The sequence below is a fragment of the Rousettus aegyptiacus genome, unplaced genomic scaffold (assembly GCF_014176215.1).
Source record: "Rousettus aegyptiacus isolate mRouAeg1 unplaced genomic scaffold, mRouAeg1.p scaffold_m13_p_12, whole genome shotgun sequence".
Classification (NCBI taxonomy): Eukaryota; Metazoa; Chordata; class Mammalia; order Chiroptera; family Pteropodidae; genus Rousettus; species Rousettus aegyptiacus.
In genome coordinates this window covers 56,230,226-56,253,419 of record NW_023416287.1, presented here as the reverse complement: position 1 = coordinate 56,253,419, position 23,194 = coordinate 56,230,226, and the positions used below count along the sequence as shown (strand labels likewise).

The 23,194-nt window shown below is 35.4% G+C and overlaps 1 protein-coding gene across 2 annotated transcripts in view; it reads left to right on the top strand.

Moving 5' to 3' along the window:
• Nucleotides 1-22,907, top strand: part of ABHD3 (abhydrolase domain containing 3, phospholipase) — a 37,618-nt gene extending 14,711 nt beyond the window's left edge. Inside the window, exons 5-9 of one of the 2 annotated variants that reach the window (XM_016162771.2) lie at nt 11,585-11,697; nt 14,864-15,037; nt 16,886-16,934; nt 17,014-17,179; nt 22,046-22,907. In XM_016162771.2, the coding sequence (XP_016018257.1) occupies nt 11,585-11,697; nt 14,864-15,037; nt 16,886-16,934; nt 17,014-17,179; nt 22,046-22,224 (681 nt within the window). In that variant the 3' untranslated portion in view covers nt 22,225-22,907. The other variant, XM_016162861.2, reaches the window with a different exon arrangement.
• Nucleotides 22,908-23,194: the final 287 nt, after the last annotated feature.

Here is a 23,194-nt window from a genome sequence, read left to right as displayed (position 1 = left end):
TTAATTTAAATTGATAACAGCTTAATTTTTAAGAGAGTCATTTCTAGTTTTATAGTGAAAAGCAGATTCATTTTTATTCAACTCCTATGTAAACAATACAAGTTAATTGTGGAAAAATACAGTTAAGCAAAAAAAAAAAAAGGAAATTTGCATGACCCATAATTATTCAACTCTAGGAATCTCCTTAGTCTATATTCATCCAGATCTTATATTTAAATAAAAACATGTATATCTCTTTTTATAAAAATTAAGGTTTCTATTTTGTAACTTAACTTTTATACTTACTATATTTTAATATCAATAGATATTTATCTCCATCATTTTTAATGCAAAACACATTTTAAAAAACTTAACTAGTACAAAACAAATTAACCGGTAGTGATACTTTTTTTCACTTAAGAAATTTACTTTTGTTATGAACTGGATTGACTGTCATATGCCTATTTGCCCACCAAAGTTTACATAGTAGAAATATTGTATATTGGCTTTTCCTTCTCTAACCCCTAATTTTTTTGCTAGGATAGAATTTCTTTCATCTCTTAGAAAATTATCACTCTATCTGAAGTTAAACCTGTGAGTTGGAATGAAAAATATTACACTCACTGAAATTTTCTTGAAGCTTTTCAATTATTAGTCCCCTCCCGCTTCAACGGGTCTAAGGCAATTCTATCAGAATCGAAAGAAACTTCTTTTTCATTGATAGAGAATGTTATTAAGACTGTAAATAAGTCAGTCATGTTGAAAATAAAAATTTATAATCATGTCACTAATGTCAGTACTTTATGAGTACATGGGAGAAAAGAGTTCTTTCTCTTTGCTTTAAAGTGCCTTAGGCCCTGAAGGGGAATCAAGATCGATATGATTTTAAAACCTAAAGTTATAAAATATTTATGGTCTTATTCAAGTGCCTCATAATAAATAGTTTGATGTGAAGGTTCACATTTCTTTATTTATCCAGCCCTTTAGGAATCTTGTAGACAGATGGTGGGTACTCTAAAGGGAAGGATTCAAATTTGTCATTGTGGCCCTGGACCAAACAGATTGTTTGTGAGCAGCTCTTGTCTGCTGTGTATCTTTCTAGGTGCTTCAAGGACATAAAGATGTGGAAGACATGGCTTGAGACTCTCAAAAAAATAACATGCTACAAAGTAAACTTCATTGGGTCCCACAAAAGTGAGGGACAAAGATATGTTCATTCAGCAAAGCTGTATTGTGTGCCTGTTGAATCAGGCACCGTACAAGGCAATGGGATGAAGAGTGTACACATTATTAAGCACAACCCTAAGCCTTAACAGCTTTAATTTAAGTTGTAGGAGAAGGTCAGATACATAAAAATATGCACAGTACAGTGCCAAATGTAACTGTGGGAAGATTTATTATGGCTATAGAGCATAAAGGGTTAGAGTAACTAACTGGTTACATTGTAATGGAGATAAATTTGCACTGAGGCTTAAAGTTTATGGTATTGAACCAGGAGTGGGGTTAGAGAAATTTTCTCAGCCTAAAAAGCAAGGTATTAAATAGCATGGAATAGCCAGTACTTACTTGTGGAGGGATAATGATTATGATAATTTTATTTAATGTTTATTTGAGTCCTTAGGATATATCAGTTATGTCTTTTTATACTAATATTCAGCAAAAGAAACAACCCAATAATTTAGGAAAGCCTAGCCACCATCATCCCCATTTACCAGATGAAGAAAATGAGGCACAAATAGGTTAAGAATTTGCCCTAGCCAAGAACCTGGTTATAAAACCATTGACATAAAAACAAACAAAAAAACCCAAAAAAACCTTTTCAACTTTATTGGTATATGATACATTAAATAATTTTATTATGGTCATGTTTTAGAAAGAGAACTTAAACAGTGTATATAAAAGAGATGGAGGAGAAGTGGTCTGGAGGCTGGGAGGCCAGTTATTATATATCTATCCAGAGTTTGAAAGGAGACAGGAGGGAGGAAGAAGAGAAAACAAAAATGAATGGTATTCATGGGGTGTAAAGAATATTAACTTTTGTGGGAAGCGAAGATGAGGGAATTGAAGTTGACATTTCTAGCTTGGCAGACTGGTAAAAAGAGCTGATATTTGCTGAAATAGGAAATTTAGGAGAATTTATGTGATTTTGGTGTAATAAAAATAAATTCAGTTTTAGATGTGTAGGATGTTTTTAGATCTAGGTGAAAATTTCTAATAAATGGTTAGATGTACTGGACTAGCCCTCAGGAGAGATGTCCAAGCTGCAGAAAGAAACAGATTGTTAATGCACAAGTGGAATTGGAACTCAGAGTGGTTGAGATTACTTAGGGGCAGTTTGCAGAACCTAGGGGAAAGGTCTATGGATAGCATCTTAGAACAGAACGAATAGGAAGGAGGAGAGAAAAAGACAAGGAAGAAGCTTGGATAACCTTCTATCCTCAGTATTTAAAGTTAACCGGAAATTTACTTTGAAAGAATGCAGCAACCCAATAATTTTTAGCCATAAACTTCCATTGTATTTTTGAAAAATCTCTAACACTTTGAGTTCTTACGAAGGATTAGCATATAGATTTTATTTTATTTTTTTAATTAAAAAAATTCACTGAGTTCTCAATAAGGAGATGAGAGTAGCTTGGTCTTTGAATTCTTTTACAGTGCAGTGGGTTGAGTTCTGATGAACTAGTACCCCCAGCAGATACCCGTGTTATAAAGGCTAATGTAATCTAATTTAAGGAAGAATAAGAATGTAAAATGACCACAATGTAATTATAATTATATCCTTTTAGAATAACTGATTTTTTTTAATGTCAAGGAGTAAGTTAATTATAATTTAATATGTCCTTGTACCCTAATGAATCACAAAAATGAGATGGCAATACTAATTATTAGAAATAGCTTTGATATTTAGATCCCTCGATAACCCTTCTTCTAGTTCTGCCTTAGAGCTGTGAATGATTACTGTTTCAGACTAGAGAACTCTATGTTTATTTATACCTCACCTTTTTCCAGACTCAGAGTAAGACCTTAAGGTAGGCATAAAAAAGAAAAGATGAATCAGCAAAGATGAAATTGGAAGGAACTGACTCTAACTGAAATTAATCCAGAAGAGCTGGAAAAGGTAAAATGGAATTTAGGGTAAGCAGTTCTCCTAGGAGTGGACAAAATGCAAAAGTAAAAGTTTTGCTGAACTACGTTGGTTATATACTTAGAATTTATAGGGTTTACTATGGCTCCTGCAAAGCAGAATAAAGTAGAAATTTCCCATCACCAATTAGTCATTGAAGAATTGAGAGAAAGCCTAAAACCTTGCTGACTAGACAATGCGAAACCTAGAAGTTGCCCTCCCTGAGGCTGTTAGCTGTAGGAGACAGATAATCCTAGTCTCAATAGACTGACTCTCAGATATTCCTGCAGGGTTCTTGGAATCCTCAGAGTTGATGGTACCTTATCTTGCTCTTTACAGATTGGTTTTCAAGGACAATAATCCAGAAAGTTATCCACAAACCCCTTAATATTAATAATTACTTTGTGAACTGCCATATTCCCAGCTTAGTTTATGAATGATCATTTACAAAGAACTCAGCCAAAATTGAGTTTTTTTGAAAGATGCAAATGTGTCTCTTCCTTTTGGTTATAAAGTCATACAGATTTATGTGTCCCTAGGCCTAGCAAGAAAACCCTCCTAGCCAGTTTGGAAAATAGTCTGGCAACAGGCAGGTACTGGACTTATTGGGGAAATCACTTTGTAAGGTATATAAATGTCTAACCACTGTACTGTATACCTGAAACTGATGTATAGTTGAACATCAACTGTAATTGAAAAAAATTTTTTTACTTAAAAACAAAAGAAAATAGTCTGGCAGTTTTTCAAGAAGTTAAACATTGAATTACTGTATTATTCAGTAATCTCACTCCTAGGTATATACATTAACACATGCAAGTATTTATAGCAGCATTATTCATAATAACCAAAAGGTAGAAAGAAGCCTGATGTGCATCAACAAACAAATGGTAATTAAAATGTAGTATATCCATATCATGGAATATTATTCAGCATTAAAAAAAGAATGAAGTACCAGTACATGCTACAACATAGATGAATCTTGAAAACATGCTAAGTGAAAAGAGCCAGTCACAAATGATCATGTTATGTGATAGTAGTTGTTTGAAATATTAAGAATAGGCAAATTTATAGAGATTGAAAGAAAGTAGAGTAGTGGTTGCCTAAGGCAAAGGGATGGAGGATGACTGCTATGGTAGAGATTTTCTTTTGGGGGCAATAAAATATTTTAAAACTGTAGTTGTATTTGAACAACTCTGAATACACTAAAAACCATGAATTTCACATTTTAAATGGGTCAATTTTATGGCATGTGAATCATATCTCATAACCCCATTTTTAAAAATGCCTTGTTTTGGTGCTTTCCAGTTCAAATAAAAGCTGGTTCAGCAGGTAAGGAAGGGCCAACAGGGACAGTGGATGCTGAAGATACTTTAAAGCAATGCTGCTCCAAGTGTGGTGTGTCCGACTTCCACTTCTCAAACTACCCAATAACAGTTCCTGACAAGATGAGGGGCTGCAATTAGAATTAGAAACCAACTTCAGTTCCAACCGCACTGTTTAAGTGAGATGATTTTTCTTTTTTTCTTTTCATAGCAATACTCTCTCAGTGAAAGAAGCAACGTGCTGATTTACATTCTAATGGCAGTACCTCCTCTCATCCTGGACTGGTACTTTGAGTAGCTCTGCTTCAGAGAGCCTCTAATTCTAAAACTTCATTTTATAGATGAGAATGCCTCTGGAGAAGTAGAATGGCAGGCCCAAGGTCGTTAAGCTGGTAGTGGTCTTAGGGCGGGAACTCAAACTATCCAGTAGAATGTCTTTACCTTTCAGCACCAGTCTTAAGTCAAGTCAGGCTGAAAATCTGGGGGTAGAGATAAAGCGGGTTTTCAACCAGAAAGTTCTTATCTCAACCTCAGATAATGGGTGGTTAATTAAGGACTCAGATATGGAGAAATCTGCTCTTGTTTTCTGCTGAGCTTTTCCACATTACCTTTTTTTAAAAATTAGTTTTAAGTATACGGTATATTGGTTAAATATCTACATAGTCTGTAACATTGTTCCCCCTGCCAATTGCTCCCTCCTTCCCCTGACCCTCCACCTAGCCAACATATTCATTCTAATTGCATTCCCTATGCCATGTTCCCCATCCCTGTGTCCATCCATCAGCTACTAATTTGTACATCTTTAACACTTCATTTCATTCTCCCAGCCCCCCAAAATCTCCTCCCCTCTGTCTGACAGCAAATTGTCCATTATATTTGTAAGTCTGTTTTTGATTAGTTTGTTCTTTTTATTCCTTAGATTCCACATATAAGTGAAATCATATAGTGTTTATCTTTCTGTCTGACTTAAATACCTTCTACATCCATCAAGGCAATATCTTTTTCCATCCCCTTCCTTTTAGTCTATGTGTGTTTTAATCTGAAGTGAGTCTCTTACAGGCAATATGTAGGGGTCTTGTTTTCCTTTCCATTCATCCACTCTGTCTTTTAGTTGGAGCACTTAATTCTTTGCCATTTGAGGTACTTATTGACACAAATGTAGTTGCTACCATTCTTTATTCCTGTTTTCGATACATGTTTTTTCTTCTTAAAGAAGTTCCTCCAACATTTCCTATAATACCGACTTGGTGGTGATAAATTCTGTCATCTTATTTTTGTCTGGGAAGCTCTTTATCTGTCCTTCAACTCTAAATGGTAGCTTTGCTGGATAAATTATTCTTGGTTGTAGATCCTGGGTCTTCATGCTGTCGAATATTTTTTGCCAAGCCCTTCTGTCCTGTGTAGCTTCTTTTGAGAAATCAGCTGTCAGTCTTGTGGGTTTTCCATTATAAGTAACTGTTTTGCTCTTGCTGCTTTTAATAGTCTTTCTTTGTATTTAACCTTTGGCATTTTAATTATCATGTGTCTTGGTGTGGGCTTCTTTGGATCCCTGATTTTTGGGATTCTCTGAGCTTCCTGGGGTTTTATGTCCATTTCCTTCTCCAAGTTAGAGAAGTTTTCCATCATTATTTCTTCAAACAGCTGTTCAACATCTTGATTTTCTTTAGTTGCAAATCAGATGGATATTTTTACCCTTAGTGTCTCATATGCTTCTTAAATTATTTTTAGTCTTGGCATCTTATCTCTTGGCATCTTATCTCTTGCTGTTCTCATTGAGTGTCCTTGGCTTTCCTTTCCTCAAAATAGGGCATTCGATCCTTTTCTTTATTCACTTTGTTTATTTCTTTGTTTATTCCATTTAATATACTTCCCATCTCAGATAATGTGTTCTTCAATTTGACTGGTTTCCTTTTATAATTTCCATTTCCATTTTTATGTTTTTTTATCTCTTTGTTGAAGTTCTCACTGAACTTAACCAAAAGTTCATTGAGCATCTTTATAACTAGTATTTGGAACTCTGCATCTATTAGATTACTTGACTCCATTATATCTGGATCTCTGTTCTGTCCTTTCACATGGTTTCTGTTTGTCTTCCCATTTTGTGTGCCTTTCTGTGTCTGTTTCTATGTACTAAGCAAAGCTCCTTAGTTTCCTGGTCTTATTAGTGTGGATTTGTGAAGTAAGTTTCCAGTGGCACAGTCCTGAGAAGGGTTCAGCTGAAGGCCAAACTTAGCCCAAGCCCGTGCCCCTCTGGGGCCACCTGTTAAGATTCGGCAAGCAATCTACAGATGCTGTGCTTATAGTTGCCTCAAAAGGTCACACCAGAAACCAAGGCCAGCTGCCTCCACCAGTGTGAGTCTCAGCAAGGAGCACCTGAATCACTGAAGATACACCCGGATGTGGCTTGGATGGGACCTGAGTTGGGGGAGGCTGGTTTCAGGGAATCTTCTGGGCAGAGCGACCTCTGTTATCCAGTTTGATGACATCACAGCTATGGTAGTGCTGTGTCCACACAGTGGGAATGGGGAGGGCTCAACAGGGAGCAGTGGATACTGCCGGCACTTCTGTACTGAGCAAGTCTTGCCTTGGCCCTCACTCCGATAGTGTCTCCCTTTAAGTCCCTGGTGCCCCCTGTGTGCAGCCAAATCGGCACTGATGTTCAGAGCGAGCGGGTCCGTCACTGCAAAAATCTGCTCGTGATCACACCACCTTTTAGAGACGTCTGCCACTGCTGCAACCTCCGTCTCACTCAGCCACTTGAGACCAGGCAGTTCCACATCCTCACCCTGTCCTACCTTCTGCCATTGCAGGGTGATTTCTTGGATTTCTCCATAGTCATATGGCTTTTTCATCTAGCTCTCAGGTGATTTTTCCTTGCTGCTGCTCCTTGTTTCTGTCACAACTTTGATTTGGTCACCAGAGGGATGGACAGAGCCTCTATCATCTGTGCCATTTTGGCTGCCTACTTCCACGTTAGCTTTTTCAAGGAAGCTAATGGGATAGGAGGGATATAGGGCTCTTTCCCCTCAAGAGCCCTTTTTTCTGGAGGAGACATTCAAAAGGGACTAAGGAATCCCCCTTATGGCCTGAGGGAGGAGAAGCATATAGGGCAAGGCCAGCCAGGGCACAATCTAATTGTCAAACTTGTACCTTTAGGCTCTTTCTTTCCCATACCTAAAACCTTCCTGCTGAACACATGTCTGCCATTTCCTGAATGCTCCCAAAATAACCTCTCCCTCCTCCCTCCACCCCCATCAGAACAACCAGGAATGTGGAGCTCAGTATAGGCAGGTATGAATGCACTGTATGTATCCTTTAGAGTTTTCTTTTAACATTGATAGGTCCAGTTCAGTAATATCAACCATTGTAAGTGGTGGGTACACAAAGGATTTTACAAGTCTCCATATTTAAACAATTCTCAAATAAAAGAGTGTTTAACTAAATAATTAAAGAATTTTAGGAATAATATTTTTGAAGGCTTAATATGTGCCAGGTAATCCTATAAGGCTTCCTGACTGATAAAGTCAATTTAAATTTGCTCCTAAACAAACAAAAAAAAATTTTAATGAAATTTATATTTTAAAGCAAATGACTTTCAAACCAGGATAAGAAAATTCTCAGGTTAGGGAGAAATCAATTTGCCTACTTTTTGGAATTTGATTAAGAAGGATAAATTAGATATTATCCATAGAAAAATATAAAATATATGCTGTGTTCTTTTCCCATCTATTTCATGTGAATAATTAAAATTGATTTTATTTCATTATTATCTCTAGTGCTTCTTTTAAAACTAACCTCTAAAAAAAAAAAAAAAACTAACCTCTAACAGCCATTAAACAAATTACCGTTGTTTCTCTCTGATCATAGTTTCATAGTGTGGTTGAATAATTTGAACAATCTTGGTTTGTACTTATTGTCAAATTATTCTGCCTAACTTATAAAATATTTATGCCCAAACATTTGCTGAAAGGTTATCTATCCTTTAGATTTTCTGCATTTTTTCCAGACTATCTTTCCCATTTCATCTCACTCTGAAAAGATTTTCACCACCCAGCTGGGTCCTGCCAGGTCTTTCATTTTTCTGATTGGGTGTGGCATACTCTACATCTGTTCTGGAAGCATGGAAAAAAGACAAGAATTACTGCAGTTGGTTAACAGCTCCTTACATTCGTAGCCCTAGCAACTGAGAATTAACTAACATTTTTTGTCTAAAAAGCTGCTAGTTATATCTTCAGATCTGAACAAAGTTTCTGCCGGGCCTACCAATTTAATGTACTGCAAGTACCTACGTATCTTTGATTACGTGCCTTCTTTGGCCACTGTAGCCTACTAGACCTGTTCTCAGGGCAGACCAGAAGTGCCAAGGAGTTAACATCCTCCAGGGACATTCTTCAACCAATGACTAAAGGGAACTGGTAGATAAATAACCCTGCTCCCTTGACACTCAGTTTGGATAAATTTGAGCCATTTCAACAGTTCCCAGAATGCCCCAAGAGGATTGAGTCCCAGTTGCCCACAGCCACAAACTGCTTGGTCACATTCTTTGTTGACTCACTTCAACACTCCTCTACCAGCACTTCCTGGTATTACCTTTTAAGGGAACTGCTCACATTCATGCATCCTGGTATCAGAGGCCCTTCCGAGATCATCTGACATACCAAGCCTTTACCGTAGTAGAAAACAGGGGTCTCCTGTGCTTCTGCAGGAGATCCTGAGGAGGAAAAAGCTAAAGGGCAGTTTATTGGCTAGGAGGATCAAGGAGAAAGAGAAGGCAATGTCACTTACAGTTTTAATCAGGAAAATATAGGTGTCATTTATAGAAAAATTGGGAAGTTAGGAGAGGCATTGGGAGTTTTCATGGAGAAAAGGGTTTACTTATGAACATTTAGAGTTTGAAATATGATAGAATAGTACAGTGATGTTGGCTATGATGCATCTGGAGCTCAAGATGAAGATAAGAGTGATTTCGATTTAGTCATTGCATAGAGGTGGTTTGATGAAGCTCTGGAGGTAGATAAGACCTTCAGGAACTGGGTATTGACCAGAGAAGCAGATACAGGCCTAAGACAAAATTTTGGAAATGAATACCCACATTTGGGTTGTGGGAAGAATGTCAGGAACTAGGCAGGAAATGGAAAGCAAGCAGCAGAACAGGATAGTGTCATCACAGAAGCCAAGGGAGCCATTGGCAGGAGGCAGATTATGCTAGAAAGGTTCTAAATTTGCTGAGTTTCGTTTCAGCAATCCTGCAACTTTGATCCACACCCGTTTTATCAGTTTCAATTTTAATGTAATCCATCTGGAGAAAAATGTCTAGGGAAAAATAAGTTCTTATGTAGAGAGTACCAGACATTGATTCATTTACTAAATACCTCATGGAATCTCAGTGCTTTACAGGAATTAGTTTATGTATTATAAACATATAGTCCAGGCTCTGCTACTTTGCAACCTTTGGCAGATTAATCTTACAGAGCCTCAATTTTGTCATGTGTAAATCTGTGGTCCTTCCTGGTACTGAAATTTTCTGATCCTAATAATTTTACATAGACCATTTTTCTTGTATCCTAACTTTGTGTGTGTTCATATGTATGTGTGTGCATGTATATGTATGTACATGCGCACACATACGTCACTTAAAGTCTGCATAACCAAAGTACATTTTAGTGACTTGTTCCTAAGTAATTCAGAAATTTTAAAACTATGCAGTGTGAAAAAACTCACATGTAGTAAAAACGCCAAGTAAGGATGACTTTTTCACCTGAATTCTTGTGACAAATTCTGCAGTCACTATAGGTGAGCATGGCAGTAGGTGCTGTTCTATTTAGATTTTACACTGAATTCGTGTCACTCAAATGCATTTAATTATTTTTAAATATCTCAGCTTAGTCAGCTGTTCAGGTATTATAGGAGTTATATAACCTCTCTAAATCCAGTTTCCTTTTATAAAATAGAAATAAAAATAAGATCTTCCCCAGGGTTTTGTCGACATAAGTTTAATTAGTCAATAAATGTTAGGCATTGTAAATAAGGTCAGGTTAACATTTATCATTTGGAGAGTTCAATATTTGCAGGTCTCAAAAAGATGATAGGAGGCAATAGCTAGTGTTTAGACTTGAGTTTAACTGGAGGGATCATTGAAAAATGTAATTTTCTCACTACTGATGAGTGATTGAATGGTGGGTGACACATACCTTTCTATTGTGATCATGGTTGATTGGAATACTACAATCGGGTATTGCAGATAACTGGTTTCAGTATTTTTAGTAGAGTAAAGTTACCAGATTCCTCTCCTTGTTATTAAATGTCTGGTTATTTGATCTCATATGTACTTTATTCATTCACACATTCTCACAGATATTCTACAGACAGGACTGCTCTGTCCTCCCAGATCTCAAGTAATGTATCTGTGAAGCTTCTCTGCTAGAAACAAAGTCTTTATTAATGAAGTTCACATGAAAACAATTTGTTTTAATGCATTATGTGTTGAAACATAATCAGCTTTACATATTTTAACATTTTAAGTGTTCGTTTCGTTACCATGCAGTTGGGGCTATATGGATATCTTATTGTAAAAAAAAAAAAAATTAATAGATCGGACCGAATATTGCTTTATCTAGAGTGAAAGCAGTGCCAGAAAACCACACTCCTTCACTGTAAACAGCACTCAGGGTAGAGAAAACAGTTCCCCAGTCAGAAATGAACCACAATTTAAATTTTTTGTGACATTATTAGAAAGTTTTATTTTGTTTGATTTTTTTTTAAATAAAGAAATACTTCGGCTTTGTTGGGCATAGGGTGTTTTTTTCCTATTAAAAAAAAATGTAATTCTTTGCTTTTTCTGTCCTAAATTGACTTTGTTCTAGTTTAATCAGAGGCACATCTGAATAGGGTACTATTTTATCTGTATTTGTATTAGTCTTGCCCATTTCTGTCAAGTCTTCCTTGCATGATCTTTTTGTTAGTGCCAACTCAAATAGCATTGACTTTAAATAGCATATGTGTGTACTGCAAAGTAGGAATATAATAAATTTTTATTACTCATGTGCAAAGGTTATTTTCTCATACTTAGGACTTCTTGCTCCTTTGTATATTTCTGCATTATACAAATCACTAACCTCACAATTTTTCAATTTTGTGCTTTATTTGTCACTGCTTACAGACACCAAGGACTTACTGTTGTGCTAACACTGAAGATTTGGAGACAGTTATTCACCATGTACACAGTCTGTACCCTTCTGCTCCTTTCTTGGCAGCAGGGGTTTCAATGGGAGGGTAAGGTTTTTTTCTTTCTAAAATGTCTGAAAAAAAGTGGTCTTACCAACTGCCTCTTTCAGAGGACTATAAGCTACATAGACATTTTTAAATAAATGTTTATTTTTATCATATTTTACCACATGAAGTTGAATGAATGAAGGAATTAAGTCATGTGAATTTTAATATTTTCCTTAACTACTGGTCTCTGTAATGAAAAGGGTACAGGTACCTCCTTGAGGTACTCGGGCTTTTATGAGCATGAAGGTTTGTCTGAACCTCATGAAGTTGGTTTCCATCACTCAGTGACTGACATGTCGACTTTCAAATTCCCTGATGTACTCCCAGCTGGCCCTATTCCTGTGTTCTCCTGGACCACTCAGAAAGCTGAATTTGCAGCATGATTTTTAATTGCTCTCGTCATAGAAATAATCACTTAGTGCTCTCTCCAATAGAAGAGGCCTTCAAAACCTTTTTCCCTAGGTAGTGGTTTTGTTTGGTTGGTTTGTTTGGTTTGGTTTGGTTTTGCTGCTGAGCAAATGGACCTATCCTGGAATGCTCTCCAAAAAACTGTTAAATTTTGTTAACTCCCTACTCTAGGTGCTATTTTAACCATATGAATATTACTATAATTTGTGCTGCTTGCAATTACATTGGGGATTTTTTGGAAATTATATGACATATTTAAGTTAATTTCTACTAATAATCTGTATATTTTTTGTTTTAGTGATAATGAGCTTAATAAATTCCAAAATTTTTATTATCTGGCCATTGCCCTAAACCATTCTCCAAAACTACTTTTTAAAATCAACAAACACATGAGAGAGAAAATATTTTTTCTTAATTTTATAATTGACTTAGCTCTCATTTCAATTTGCAGAACATCTTAGGAGCATATTTACTTGAAAATGAACAGCTTTTACAAATGATAGACTCTGAAAAATGGGTTTTAATCACCTTTTTAGATTCTGATAGGCATAAAGTAAGGAGAAAAGAATACTTTTCTTACATTAGCATGGAAGGTCTGACTTGACCTACTAAAGGAAGAAATCTGAATCAGTTCAGAAAACCTGGGAAGAATCTATGAATTATACTTAATGGATAATATTTCACCTCTTTCCTTTGCCCAATACTGTGAACCTAACAGGACTGGGTGCGAGCTGAACTTTTTCCTCTTAATCTTATAAATTCTTGACTTTTTAAAGGCCAAACCTTACATAAACAGGCCCAGATTCTCTATTCAGAAGCTCCTGGGAAATGCCTATTCATGTCACATTGAAGCCTTAGTGCCTGAAGGCAGAACTTGACCATTAGCCTTTGCAGCTGGTTGAATATTAATGTCTTGTAAATTGTTTCAAGGAAGCACCCTTTCTAGTTGCCTAGCACTGTGACACGTTCCCAAGTCGGTTTACCACTTGGGGATGTGTTTTACAGCTTGACACATTTTTTCTTTTGGAGTGCAGAAGACAAAGGTTTGTCCAAGATCTTTATATTCAGTGCCCCCTCCCCAACCCCCAGACTGGGGTAATCCCCAAGCCTGTGATACCTGGAGCCAAATAGAGCCTTTGAACCAGAACTAGCCAAAGAACCCATGCCACTCTAGACTCAGTCAGATTCCAATCTCCCAATGAATTGTAAACTAGCTTTAAAAAATACATAAAAAAAACCTCAGATATACCTAAAAGTAAAGAGAGGACTATAATGATCTCCCATATATACTCATCACTCAGCTTTAATAATTATCAAATCATAGATAATCATTCCTCATCTCTCCCAATTCTGCTTATTTTAAAATAAATCTCAGATGTCATATCATTTATGAATATTTTAGTAGGTATCTCTAAAAGGCAGAGCCAGATAAAATCCATACATTGGGATTGATATGCCTTTTAAGTCTTTTAATCCATGGATTTTCTCTCTCTTTTTTGATGAAAAGGATTTTCTTTTAGTGAAAAAATGGAGTCCTTTTTCTGTCAAAGTAAAACAACTCTGGACATTATTTTGCTCATGAGTAATAACCAAGAAGTATCCCCACCTACCTGAACGTAGCTATTCCTGGTCCTTTCTACTTGTGAGAACTTCAGTTTGTACATTTTACCAGTCTCCCAAAAATCTCCAACCTCCAGCCAAAGAATAGGGCCACCAAAACTAGGATCCTAGAATGAATCCTTTGCAGAAGAGTAAGTATTAATATTTTAATCCCCAGACTTTTTGGCACCAGGGACCGGTGCTCCTATGGAGAATCTATCTAATGCCTGATGATCTGAAGTAGAGCTGAGGCGTTGCAAATACGAATGAAGCTTCCCTGGCAAGCCCTCCTGCTGTACTGCCCTGGGGTTAAGGGCCCCTGCTTTAAATGGCTTAGTGAACTGCAATACTGTATGTATACGAAGAGGAATACAATCATTATAAAGAGTCATTTTCCAAAATTAAATCTCTGTCTTTGGTCTAAGACCTCATCACATTCAATCTTCAGGCCATTTAGGCTGGAAAAAAGAATGAGAATTTTTACCCATTTCTCCTATTTCAGAACCTGGACAATTAAAGAGATAAAGAATGGAAAATACTATAATGAGAAGTAGAATTTAGGATGTCACCTTTATTTTATGACATGTGAAAATTATGTGAAATTCAAGTTTCAATGTTTGTATATAATGTTTTATAGGAAAATGGCCATGTCCATTTATTTATGTATTATATATGACTACAATTACAGAGTTAAGTAGTTGCAACAGAGATTATAGGGCCCCCCAAGCCCAGAACATTTACTATGTTACCCTTTATAGGAAAAGTTTGCCTGAGATATTCATCACATACTAAATTAAACATTCAACTGGAGTCTGAGGCACAGAAATTTGCAAAATTTTAATCCCCAATGTCATCTTGAAAAAAAAGAAAACCACTCTTACAGTAGAGTTCTCTCATGTTTTACTTCACAGAATGATATGCACATAAGTAATAACTATGCTTTGTTTTACTCACAATATAGTCAACTGCAAGATAAATACATTTATGAACATAAGGAACAAATGAAGATAATTGCATGTCTTTCTTTCTAAGGTAGAGAATTTAAACACTGGTTTGTGGGGTTTTCCACCCCCCATAGTTTGTAAAATTCATAGTTAAAAATAGGGTGTCTTGAGGGGTATAACAAACTCATCACTGAATTTCCTGTTTCTCATTTTAGAATGCTACTTTTAAATTATCTGGGCAAAATTGGACCGAAAACTCCTTTGAAGGCAGCTGCAACTTTTTCAGTTGGTTGGAATATTTTTGCTTGTTCGGAGTCATTGGAGAAACCACTGAACTGGCTGCTTTTTAATTATTACTTGACAACTTGCCTCCAGTCTTCAGTTAATAAGTGAGTCAACTTTAAAACCTGCTGTCTCCAGACTTTTTGTATTACATACCCCAATAATAAAAATATTCTTTATATTGTAAATGTATACAGAAGTAAAAAGACTTTAAGGAAAACTAAAATTATAAATAAAACTTCTAATGTTTGCTTTCTGTAGCCCAGTGGGTTATCTTGTACAACCCCTAGAGTATGGGCCCCACTTCGAAGATCATTATTCTGTCACTGTTCTAAATTATCCTAAAAGTCTAAAAACATTAGTGTTGAGTGTGTCAAGCAACATTATGAATTATTTCCTTGGATTTTCTATTGCTAATATTATTAGTACCTAATTCTTCTCTTCTAGGTAATAAGTAATATATTAAGTGTTTTCAGTGCTGAATAATATGATTCCTTAAGCACGTGTTTATGAGCATGGTATGTTTTAGAGGCTTAAAATACAATTCACTTGGATATTTTCAGCCCCGCTGTTCTTAACAATATCAAAATACTGTCTTTGTGTTAGTTTTTCTGGAACTATTTGTCTATCCTCTAAACAGTTAAATGGTATTATGGTAGCAAAAACATAGAGAACTTTCTATTTATTTTTTGATGACTATTACTATGCATTTTTAAGTGAATTGACAAACTTAAATATGAACTCTAGGTAAAAAATCAGTTCGTCTGTGCACTGGATTAAACTTAACCAGTTTTCATTTGTTAAATTATAGATGCTGATTATAAAATATTGCTAAAAATACTGAAGAATCATTGTATCATTAATTACTTGTGGTTACTGGAATGGGGGACAGTAACAAGAAAAGTGAAAAGAGTGATTTGAATTAAAGTATAGGATATATGACAAAAATGACCAACATTTAAAAAATAAGTGTATGAAAATATAAATTCTAATTTTCAGTATAGCAATTTTAAAAATAATATCTTCAAACAATTTATCCAATTGAAAGCTTCTGGTTAAATAAGGCCCTTTTGGCCAAATTGGTTTAATAGCAGCAGTGTATAGGTCTAATTTATTATGAAACAACATTTACATTTATTATCATAAAACAAGTTTATTCTTCCTCAATTAAGAAAAAAGTACTTTATTTTATTTATTTATTTAATTTTTTAGGTGAGGCAACCCTTGGTTGACCTCACAAGTTACAAGGACCTCGTCAGTTTACAATCTCTTGTCCTGGCCCGCGGGACAGTCAACAGGGACCCCTAAGACAGAGCGGGGAGGGGAGGGAGACAAGACGACGCAAAGAATGGAGACAAGACAGGCTTTCTGATCAAGTCTCGTTTATTAAGGCTCGCTGCAGGCTTATATAGGGCGTGAGCGGGTGATGTTGCGTTAGCGGGGCTGATTGGCCAGAGGCATTCAGGATATACTGTGTAACACAAAGGGGCCGGGCGTAAAGACCCGCGAAAAGTCCCTTCAGCGGGAAGCGAGGCAGATACATCCAGGAGGCTTACGTGGCCTTGGCGGGAAGCCCTGCTGAGCAGCCATTTTCGGCCTGGCAGCCATCTTAGTCAAAACAGCCCCTGACAATCTCTTATTTTTTTATTTTTTATGCCTACCCGGTCTTCCTAAGTGGTCTCCCATCCAAGTACTAACCAAGCCCGACCTTGTTTAGCTTCCAAGACAGGATCAGGCTTGTTCAGGGTAGCATGGCCATAGACAAAAAAAAAAAGTACTTTAAAAAATATCTTTGGGACAAATATCAATGTACTCCTGTTTTGTCTGATGAAGTAAATATTTATTGAGTACCAAGTTGGTGTCCTGCACTAGGCTTAGTTATGTGTTATATATTTTAGATATGTTTGAAATAGGAATGACCTTAATTTTTTACTTTTGAAAATCTTTTGTTCCAGGCACCGGCATATGTTTGTAAAACTAATTGACATGGATCATGTCATGAAGGTAGGAGAGAAACTTAATGTAATACATTTATTTCCTCTTTTGATCTCAAGAATAGGTATAATCTGTTTTTGTTTTTCAGGCTAAATCCATCAGAGAATTTGATAAGCGATTTACTTCAGTCATGTTTGGGTACCAAACAAATGATGATTATTACACTGATGCGAGTCCATATCATAGGCTGAAATCAGTAGGGATTCCAGTGTTGTGTCTGAATTCTGTGGATGACGTTTTTTCACCCAGTCATGGTAAAATTAACATCTTCATATACATTTCAATGAGAGTTAACCATTTTAAAGTACTGTTTTTTTTTTACTTTTATATTTTTTTCAATTATAGTTGACATTACAATATTATATTAGTTTCAGGTATATGACACAGTGATTAGACATTTATATAACTTATGAAGTGTTCACTCCTATAAATCCAGTGCCCATCTGACATCATAGGTATTGCAATACTGCTGACTATATTTCCCGTGCTATACTCTACATCCCCATGACTCTTTTGTAACTACTAGTTTTTACCTCTTAATTTCCCCTTCACCCATTCCCCACCCTCCAATCCAGCAACCATCAAAATGTTCCTTGTATCTATGGGCTTATTTCTGTTGTTTGTTAATCTTGTTCTCTAGATTTTACATAAAAGTGAAATCATATGACATTTGTTTTCCTCTGTCTGACTGATTTCACTCAGCACAATACCTTCTAGGTCCATTCATGTTGTTGTATATAGAAAGATTTCATTCTTTTTTTATGACTGAGTAATATTTCGTTGTATATATGTACCACCTCTTCTTTATCTATTCATTTGACACCCAGGATGCCTCCATATCTTAGGTATTGTAAATAATGCTGCAGTGAACATATGGATGCACATATCCCTTTGAAGTAGTTTTTTCAGTTTGTTTGGATAAATAAATACCCAGAAGTGGTATTACTGGGTCCTTCTTTCTCTCTTGTTATAGCCTTTGTTTTAAAGTCTGTTTTGTCTGGTATTAGTAGTATTGCTACCCCAGCTTTTCTTTTTTTTTTTCCTTTCTTTATGAAACATCTTTTTTCATCCTTTTACTTTCAATCTGTATGTGTGTTTCAATCCAAAGTGAGTCTTTTGCATTCAGCGTATGTAAGAATTTTGTTTTCTTATCCATTCAGCTACCCTATATTTTTTTGATTAGAGCATTTAATTCATATACATTTAAAGTAATTATTGAGAGATATGTAGTTATTGTCATTTTATTATTCATATTTTTATCTTTTTTTCTTCTTCAAAAAGTCCCTCCAACATTTCTTGTAATACTGGCCTGGTGGAGATGAACTCTAGCTTTTTCTTGTCTGAGAAGCTCTTTATCAGTCCTTCAGTTCTAAATGATAGCTTTGCTGGGTTGAGTCATCTTGGTTGTAGGTCCAGGCTTCTCCCACTTTGAATATTTCCTGCCAATCTCTTTTGGCCTGCAAAGTTTCTTTTGAGAAATCAGCTGACAGTCTTATGGGAGATCCCTTGTAGGTAACTGTTTTTCTCTTGCTGCCTTTAAGACTCTCTTTGTCTTTAACCTTTGGCATTTGAATTATGATGGGTCTTGATGTTGGCCTCTTTGGGTTCATCTTGTTTGGGACTCTCTGATCGTCTTAGGTTTATACGTCTATTTCCTTCACCAGGTTAAGGAAGTTTTCCATCATTATTTCTTCAAATAGGTTTTCAATTCCTTTTTTCTCTTCGCCTTCTGGTACCCCCATGATGTGAATGTTGGTACACTTGATGTTGTCCCAGGGGCCCCTTAAACGATCCTCATATTTTTGGATTCTTTTTTCTTGTTATTGTTTTGATTGGGTGCTTTCTGCTACTTTATCCTTTAAATTACTGTTGATTTCCTCTAATGTATTTTTTATTTCAGTTACTGCATTCTTTATTTCTCACTGGTTATTTTTTATGTTTCCTATCTTTATTTTTATGTTTCTCTCTTTGTTGAAGTTCTCGCTGAGATCACTGAGCATCCTTATAACTAGTATTTTGAACTCTGTATCAGGTAGATTGCTTGTGTCCATTTTGTTTAGTTATTTTTCTGGAGCTTTGTCCTTATTTAGAACGTGTTTCTTTGTCTCCCCATTTTGGCTACCTGCCTGGTTCTATTTATTAGATAGAGCTGCTATGTATCCTAGTCTTAGTAGAGTGGCTTTATGTGGTAGATGTCCTATGGGGTCCCAATAGCACAGTCTCCCTGGTCAAGTGTCTTCATGTCTCAGGGGGACCCTCACAGCCAAGATATCCCTCTCGATTCTCAGCCACCGTACATGGATGTGGTACCAGCCCATTTTTTGTCTCCGCCCCTTCTACAGTCTTGATGTAGCTTCTTCTCTGTATCCTTAGTTATAGAACTTTTGCTCAGCTGGACTTCAGGCAATTCTCATTGGTGGTGGTTTTGTATGTTAGTTGTAATTTTGATGTAGTTGTGAGAAGAGGCCAGAAGTGTTTACCTACTCCATTATCTTGACTGGAACTCTTCAAAATATTGTTTTTTTAAAAAAAGAAAACACAGTAGTAAAAAATAAAAATACAATGTTTTACACTGTGATAAACATAAAAAATAGCTAGATACTTATAATTTAGTGTCTAAATGTATCAGATCACTTTGAAGTTATCATATACCCTTATTTAGTTGACTGTGAGTCAACAAATTATGACTCAATATTTTGCTTGTTCTCATTTTTATAACCTTTCCTCTTATCAAATATACTGTTCTTTGGACAGATCATATTACAGTATCTTTTCCTCAAGAGTATGTTTTCATCATTTGCCTTTTCTTCCTATACAAAAGGTTCCTATACAAAAGACTTTGGAATATTTCGTACCATATAACCTGGAAGAGAACTTGAGACTTTTTAAAGATGTCCTTGAACATCTCAATCAGTATAGCACATTCAGACTATGAAGTAAAACTTGAAGGAAATAGTCTTTGTTTTCCCTTTGGATTCTGTAGAAAAGAAAATTATGCCAAATTAATGTCCTTGCTCTTTTAACTCAAGAAATGTGGAATTCAGAAGCAAAGATATATATGCATGTATTCATACATTGAAGCAATATATAAGATGCTCAGAAGTAACCATATTATCTTAAAAGATCAGTAGACTTGACTTCTAATTTTTTCCTAATGAAATTTCACAAAGCTTTTTGTAAAACCTTTTCTCCATATTTCTACTTCAAATACTTCAAAAATATTTCCCCCAAGTACTTCACTAAAAAAATTATTCTGACTATAAACACAACACATATGTATTGTCATATTTTCAGAAAATCCAAAAAACATATGTAATAAAAGAACTACTTATAATATTTCTAGGCATTATCATCTTATTTGTGATTTTTGATTAATCACAGGTAACTTGAGATGACTGAAACATTGGCATTTGACTACAAATCAGAAAATGAAACTGTAAACTTTCATATCGATTGAGTTACATGGTGATTGTTTAGCCTATTTTTATTGGATTAAGGAAGTCTAGTATTTCTCCGTCTGTTTTTATATTTCAATGAGACTTTTCCCACCAACAGAAATTCCCCAGCATTTAACCTGACCCACTTGGTTGAAGTTTAAACTCATTATTTCCTATTCTTTCCCAAGCCCTTAAAATAGTCTTGCCACATTGAAATAGTGGCCAATTGTCTACATTCTGAGAGCACAGGCAGTCAGCATCTTTCACATGACTCAATGTGGCATAGCCTTTTGTTCTGATGTGACTGTGACTTCAGTGTTAGAAATTCCTGAGGGTATCCAGAGTGTGAAATTGGGGCCCTTAATAGTTTATAGGCAAATGAAGCACTCTAAATCTAAGCCTTAACGTAAGGTGAAAAAGAAAAGCAAAATTACTATTAGTCATTTCCCTTGCCCCTCCCATTACGCTCTCCCACCTGGTCCCAAGATAGATGTTCATTTTTAAGTGTGGCTGGCTAAAGATGTGAGTTCAAGGCCTTTTTTAGACAAGAACTTGACTTGCTGGGCCTTCATTTATTCTTCAGGAAGTGTTGTGAGGGGTCAAATTTAGAGCAACATTCAAACGGGCAGCTTGGGCAGAGCAGCAGCTCTGTCTTAGAAGGGGTTCCGGTCTCTTATAATGTGTCATGTCACCTTTTCCTTCCTTAGAAAGGCATGAGGTAGGGAGATCTGACCTTTATTTAGCTCATTTACCCCTAAGACTCCCCAAGATTTGAAAGTCTATTATTGCATCAACCATGTTATCTTAACTAGGGAGGTAAGATTTAGCATATCTGAAATCAAAACGTTTTTACTGTTTGAACTCTAAGCATGGAAGAAAAAAAAGAATGTCTTTAATTTATATATTTTAAAGTTTTTATTCATGATAAATTTTGTACAGCATATGAAAGGATTGTCATTACTAGTAAATTATCTAAATACAGCAACTATATTTTCAAAATAAAGTTTTTCTTTCTTTTGTCTATAAATAGAAATTCAGAGAAGGAAGCTAAAGAAAAATAATCACCAATGTTTCACCACCCAAAGATAAACACTGTTATCACTTGGAGCAGTATTTTACTTTTTTGCTGCCTATATATGTTTTTACTCTATAAATCATTTATAATTTTGAATCTTTAATAATAATTTTAAAGCTACTACTTGGCCCCAGGAATCTAACTTTATGAAAAGTTGACCAAAGTCATACATAATGAATTTATAACCCTCACAGAGGTAATAAAATTAGTTGTTTTACTTTCCTGGTGTAACACATAAGCGAGAATCTTGTAGCATAATGTAAGTATTTACCATTCCTTGAAACATCTTACTTTAATATCTTAAAACAAGACTGAGCCTATTCTTTTGTGTTATAATTGAACATTCTTCCAAAAATGATGGTTCCATACATAATTGTAAACATGAAGTGTTATAAGAACATAGATGGTTAATAAAATTAGTCAAACTTATTACATTAGCCATATTCATTACAAATTTTTGTTTAATGGTGTCTTGGTTCATAATGATTGGAAACAATAAAGACATATACTTTTCCTTATTTCTTTATTATCCAAAAATTGGTAATAATTATATTTTTTCTCTCTCTTTCTCTCTCTTACCACCCCCACCATTTCCCCCAACCCCCAAGCTATTCCAATAGAAACTGCTAAGCAAAACCCTAATGTTGCTTTAGTACTTACTTCTTATGGAGGCCATATTGGTTTTCTGGAAGGAATCTGGCCAAGGCAGTCCACTTATATGAATCGAGTCTTCAAGCAGTTTGTGCAGGCCATGATTGAGCACGGACATGAACTCTCTAACATGTAATTCTTCAGGTGCATTTTGTCTGAACCACCATATGAAGGGAGCTCAGCTTAGTGCACAAAGATCAACTACTATGTGTAAAGCAAATAAGCCAGCAGGTGGTGAAGAGGTCCAGAAAGACATGCAAAAACTACTTTTTGGGGAAACAAAATAACTTTGTAGCAAGAAATAAAATCTAGATTTAGATTGTAATTTCTGTAGATTTTATTTTTACTATGCCTTACCAAGTTTGACCTTAAATAAAGTAGTACAAACATGGAATTGCACTTAACCAAAACTATTATGTAAAAAAATTTTAATTCCTCAGGGTTTTAATTTAGGCTAGTATTTTTTTAGAGTACTCATTTTAGGTGATTTAATGATACTTTAATAACTGTAAAGAGATCTTGGTTATTTGAATGTAAGTTGGCACATTCCTAAGGGTGTTTGTACCTAACGATGGATGATAACATGAAAACTTAAATAAGATAAAATATAATATGTGAATTATTTTATGTGTTCTAACTTTAAAAAGCAAATGCAACAATGTTAGACTGACTTCTATACATGCTCTTTTACTCTGATAATATTAAATTAAGGCTGATTTATGTTTTATAATGATTATAGTTTACATGCTTATTTTTCAAATAGGATATATGCATACATATATATAATTATATTAAAATAAATTCTACCACTTTAAATTGTTTCTTTGTGAGTTTTTATCTATAAAAATAATCCTTAGAAAGTAATTTATGATAATTTCATAAATTGCATTAGTAAGAAATATTAAAACATTTCATTCACTGTTTCCTGAATATTGGGCTCATACCATGAGTACCAATTAAAAATTCAGCTCCAGGAAACCTTTCTAATAGTGACTTATGAATAACAATATTTAGTTATCTTACATCACAAGAAGTCCCCAGGCCAGGGCTGTTTGAGGGGTTTACCAGCGTCATCGAAGACTCGAGCTCTTTCTATTTCCATACCA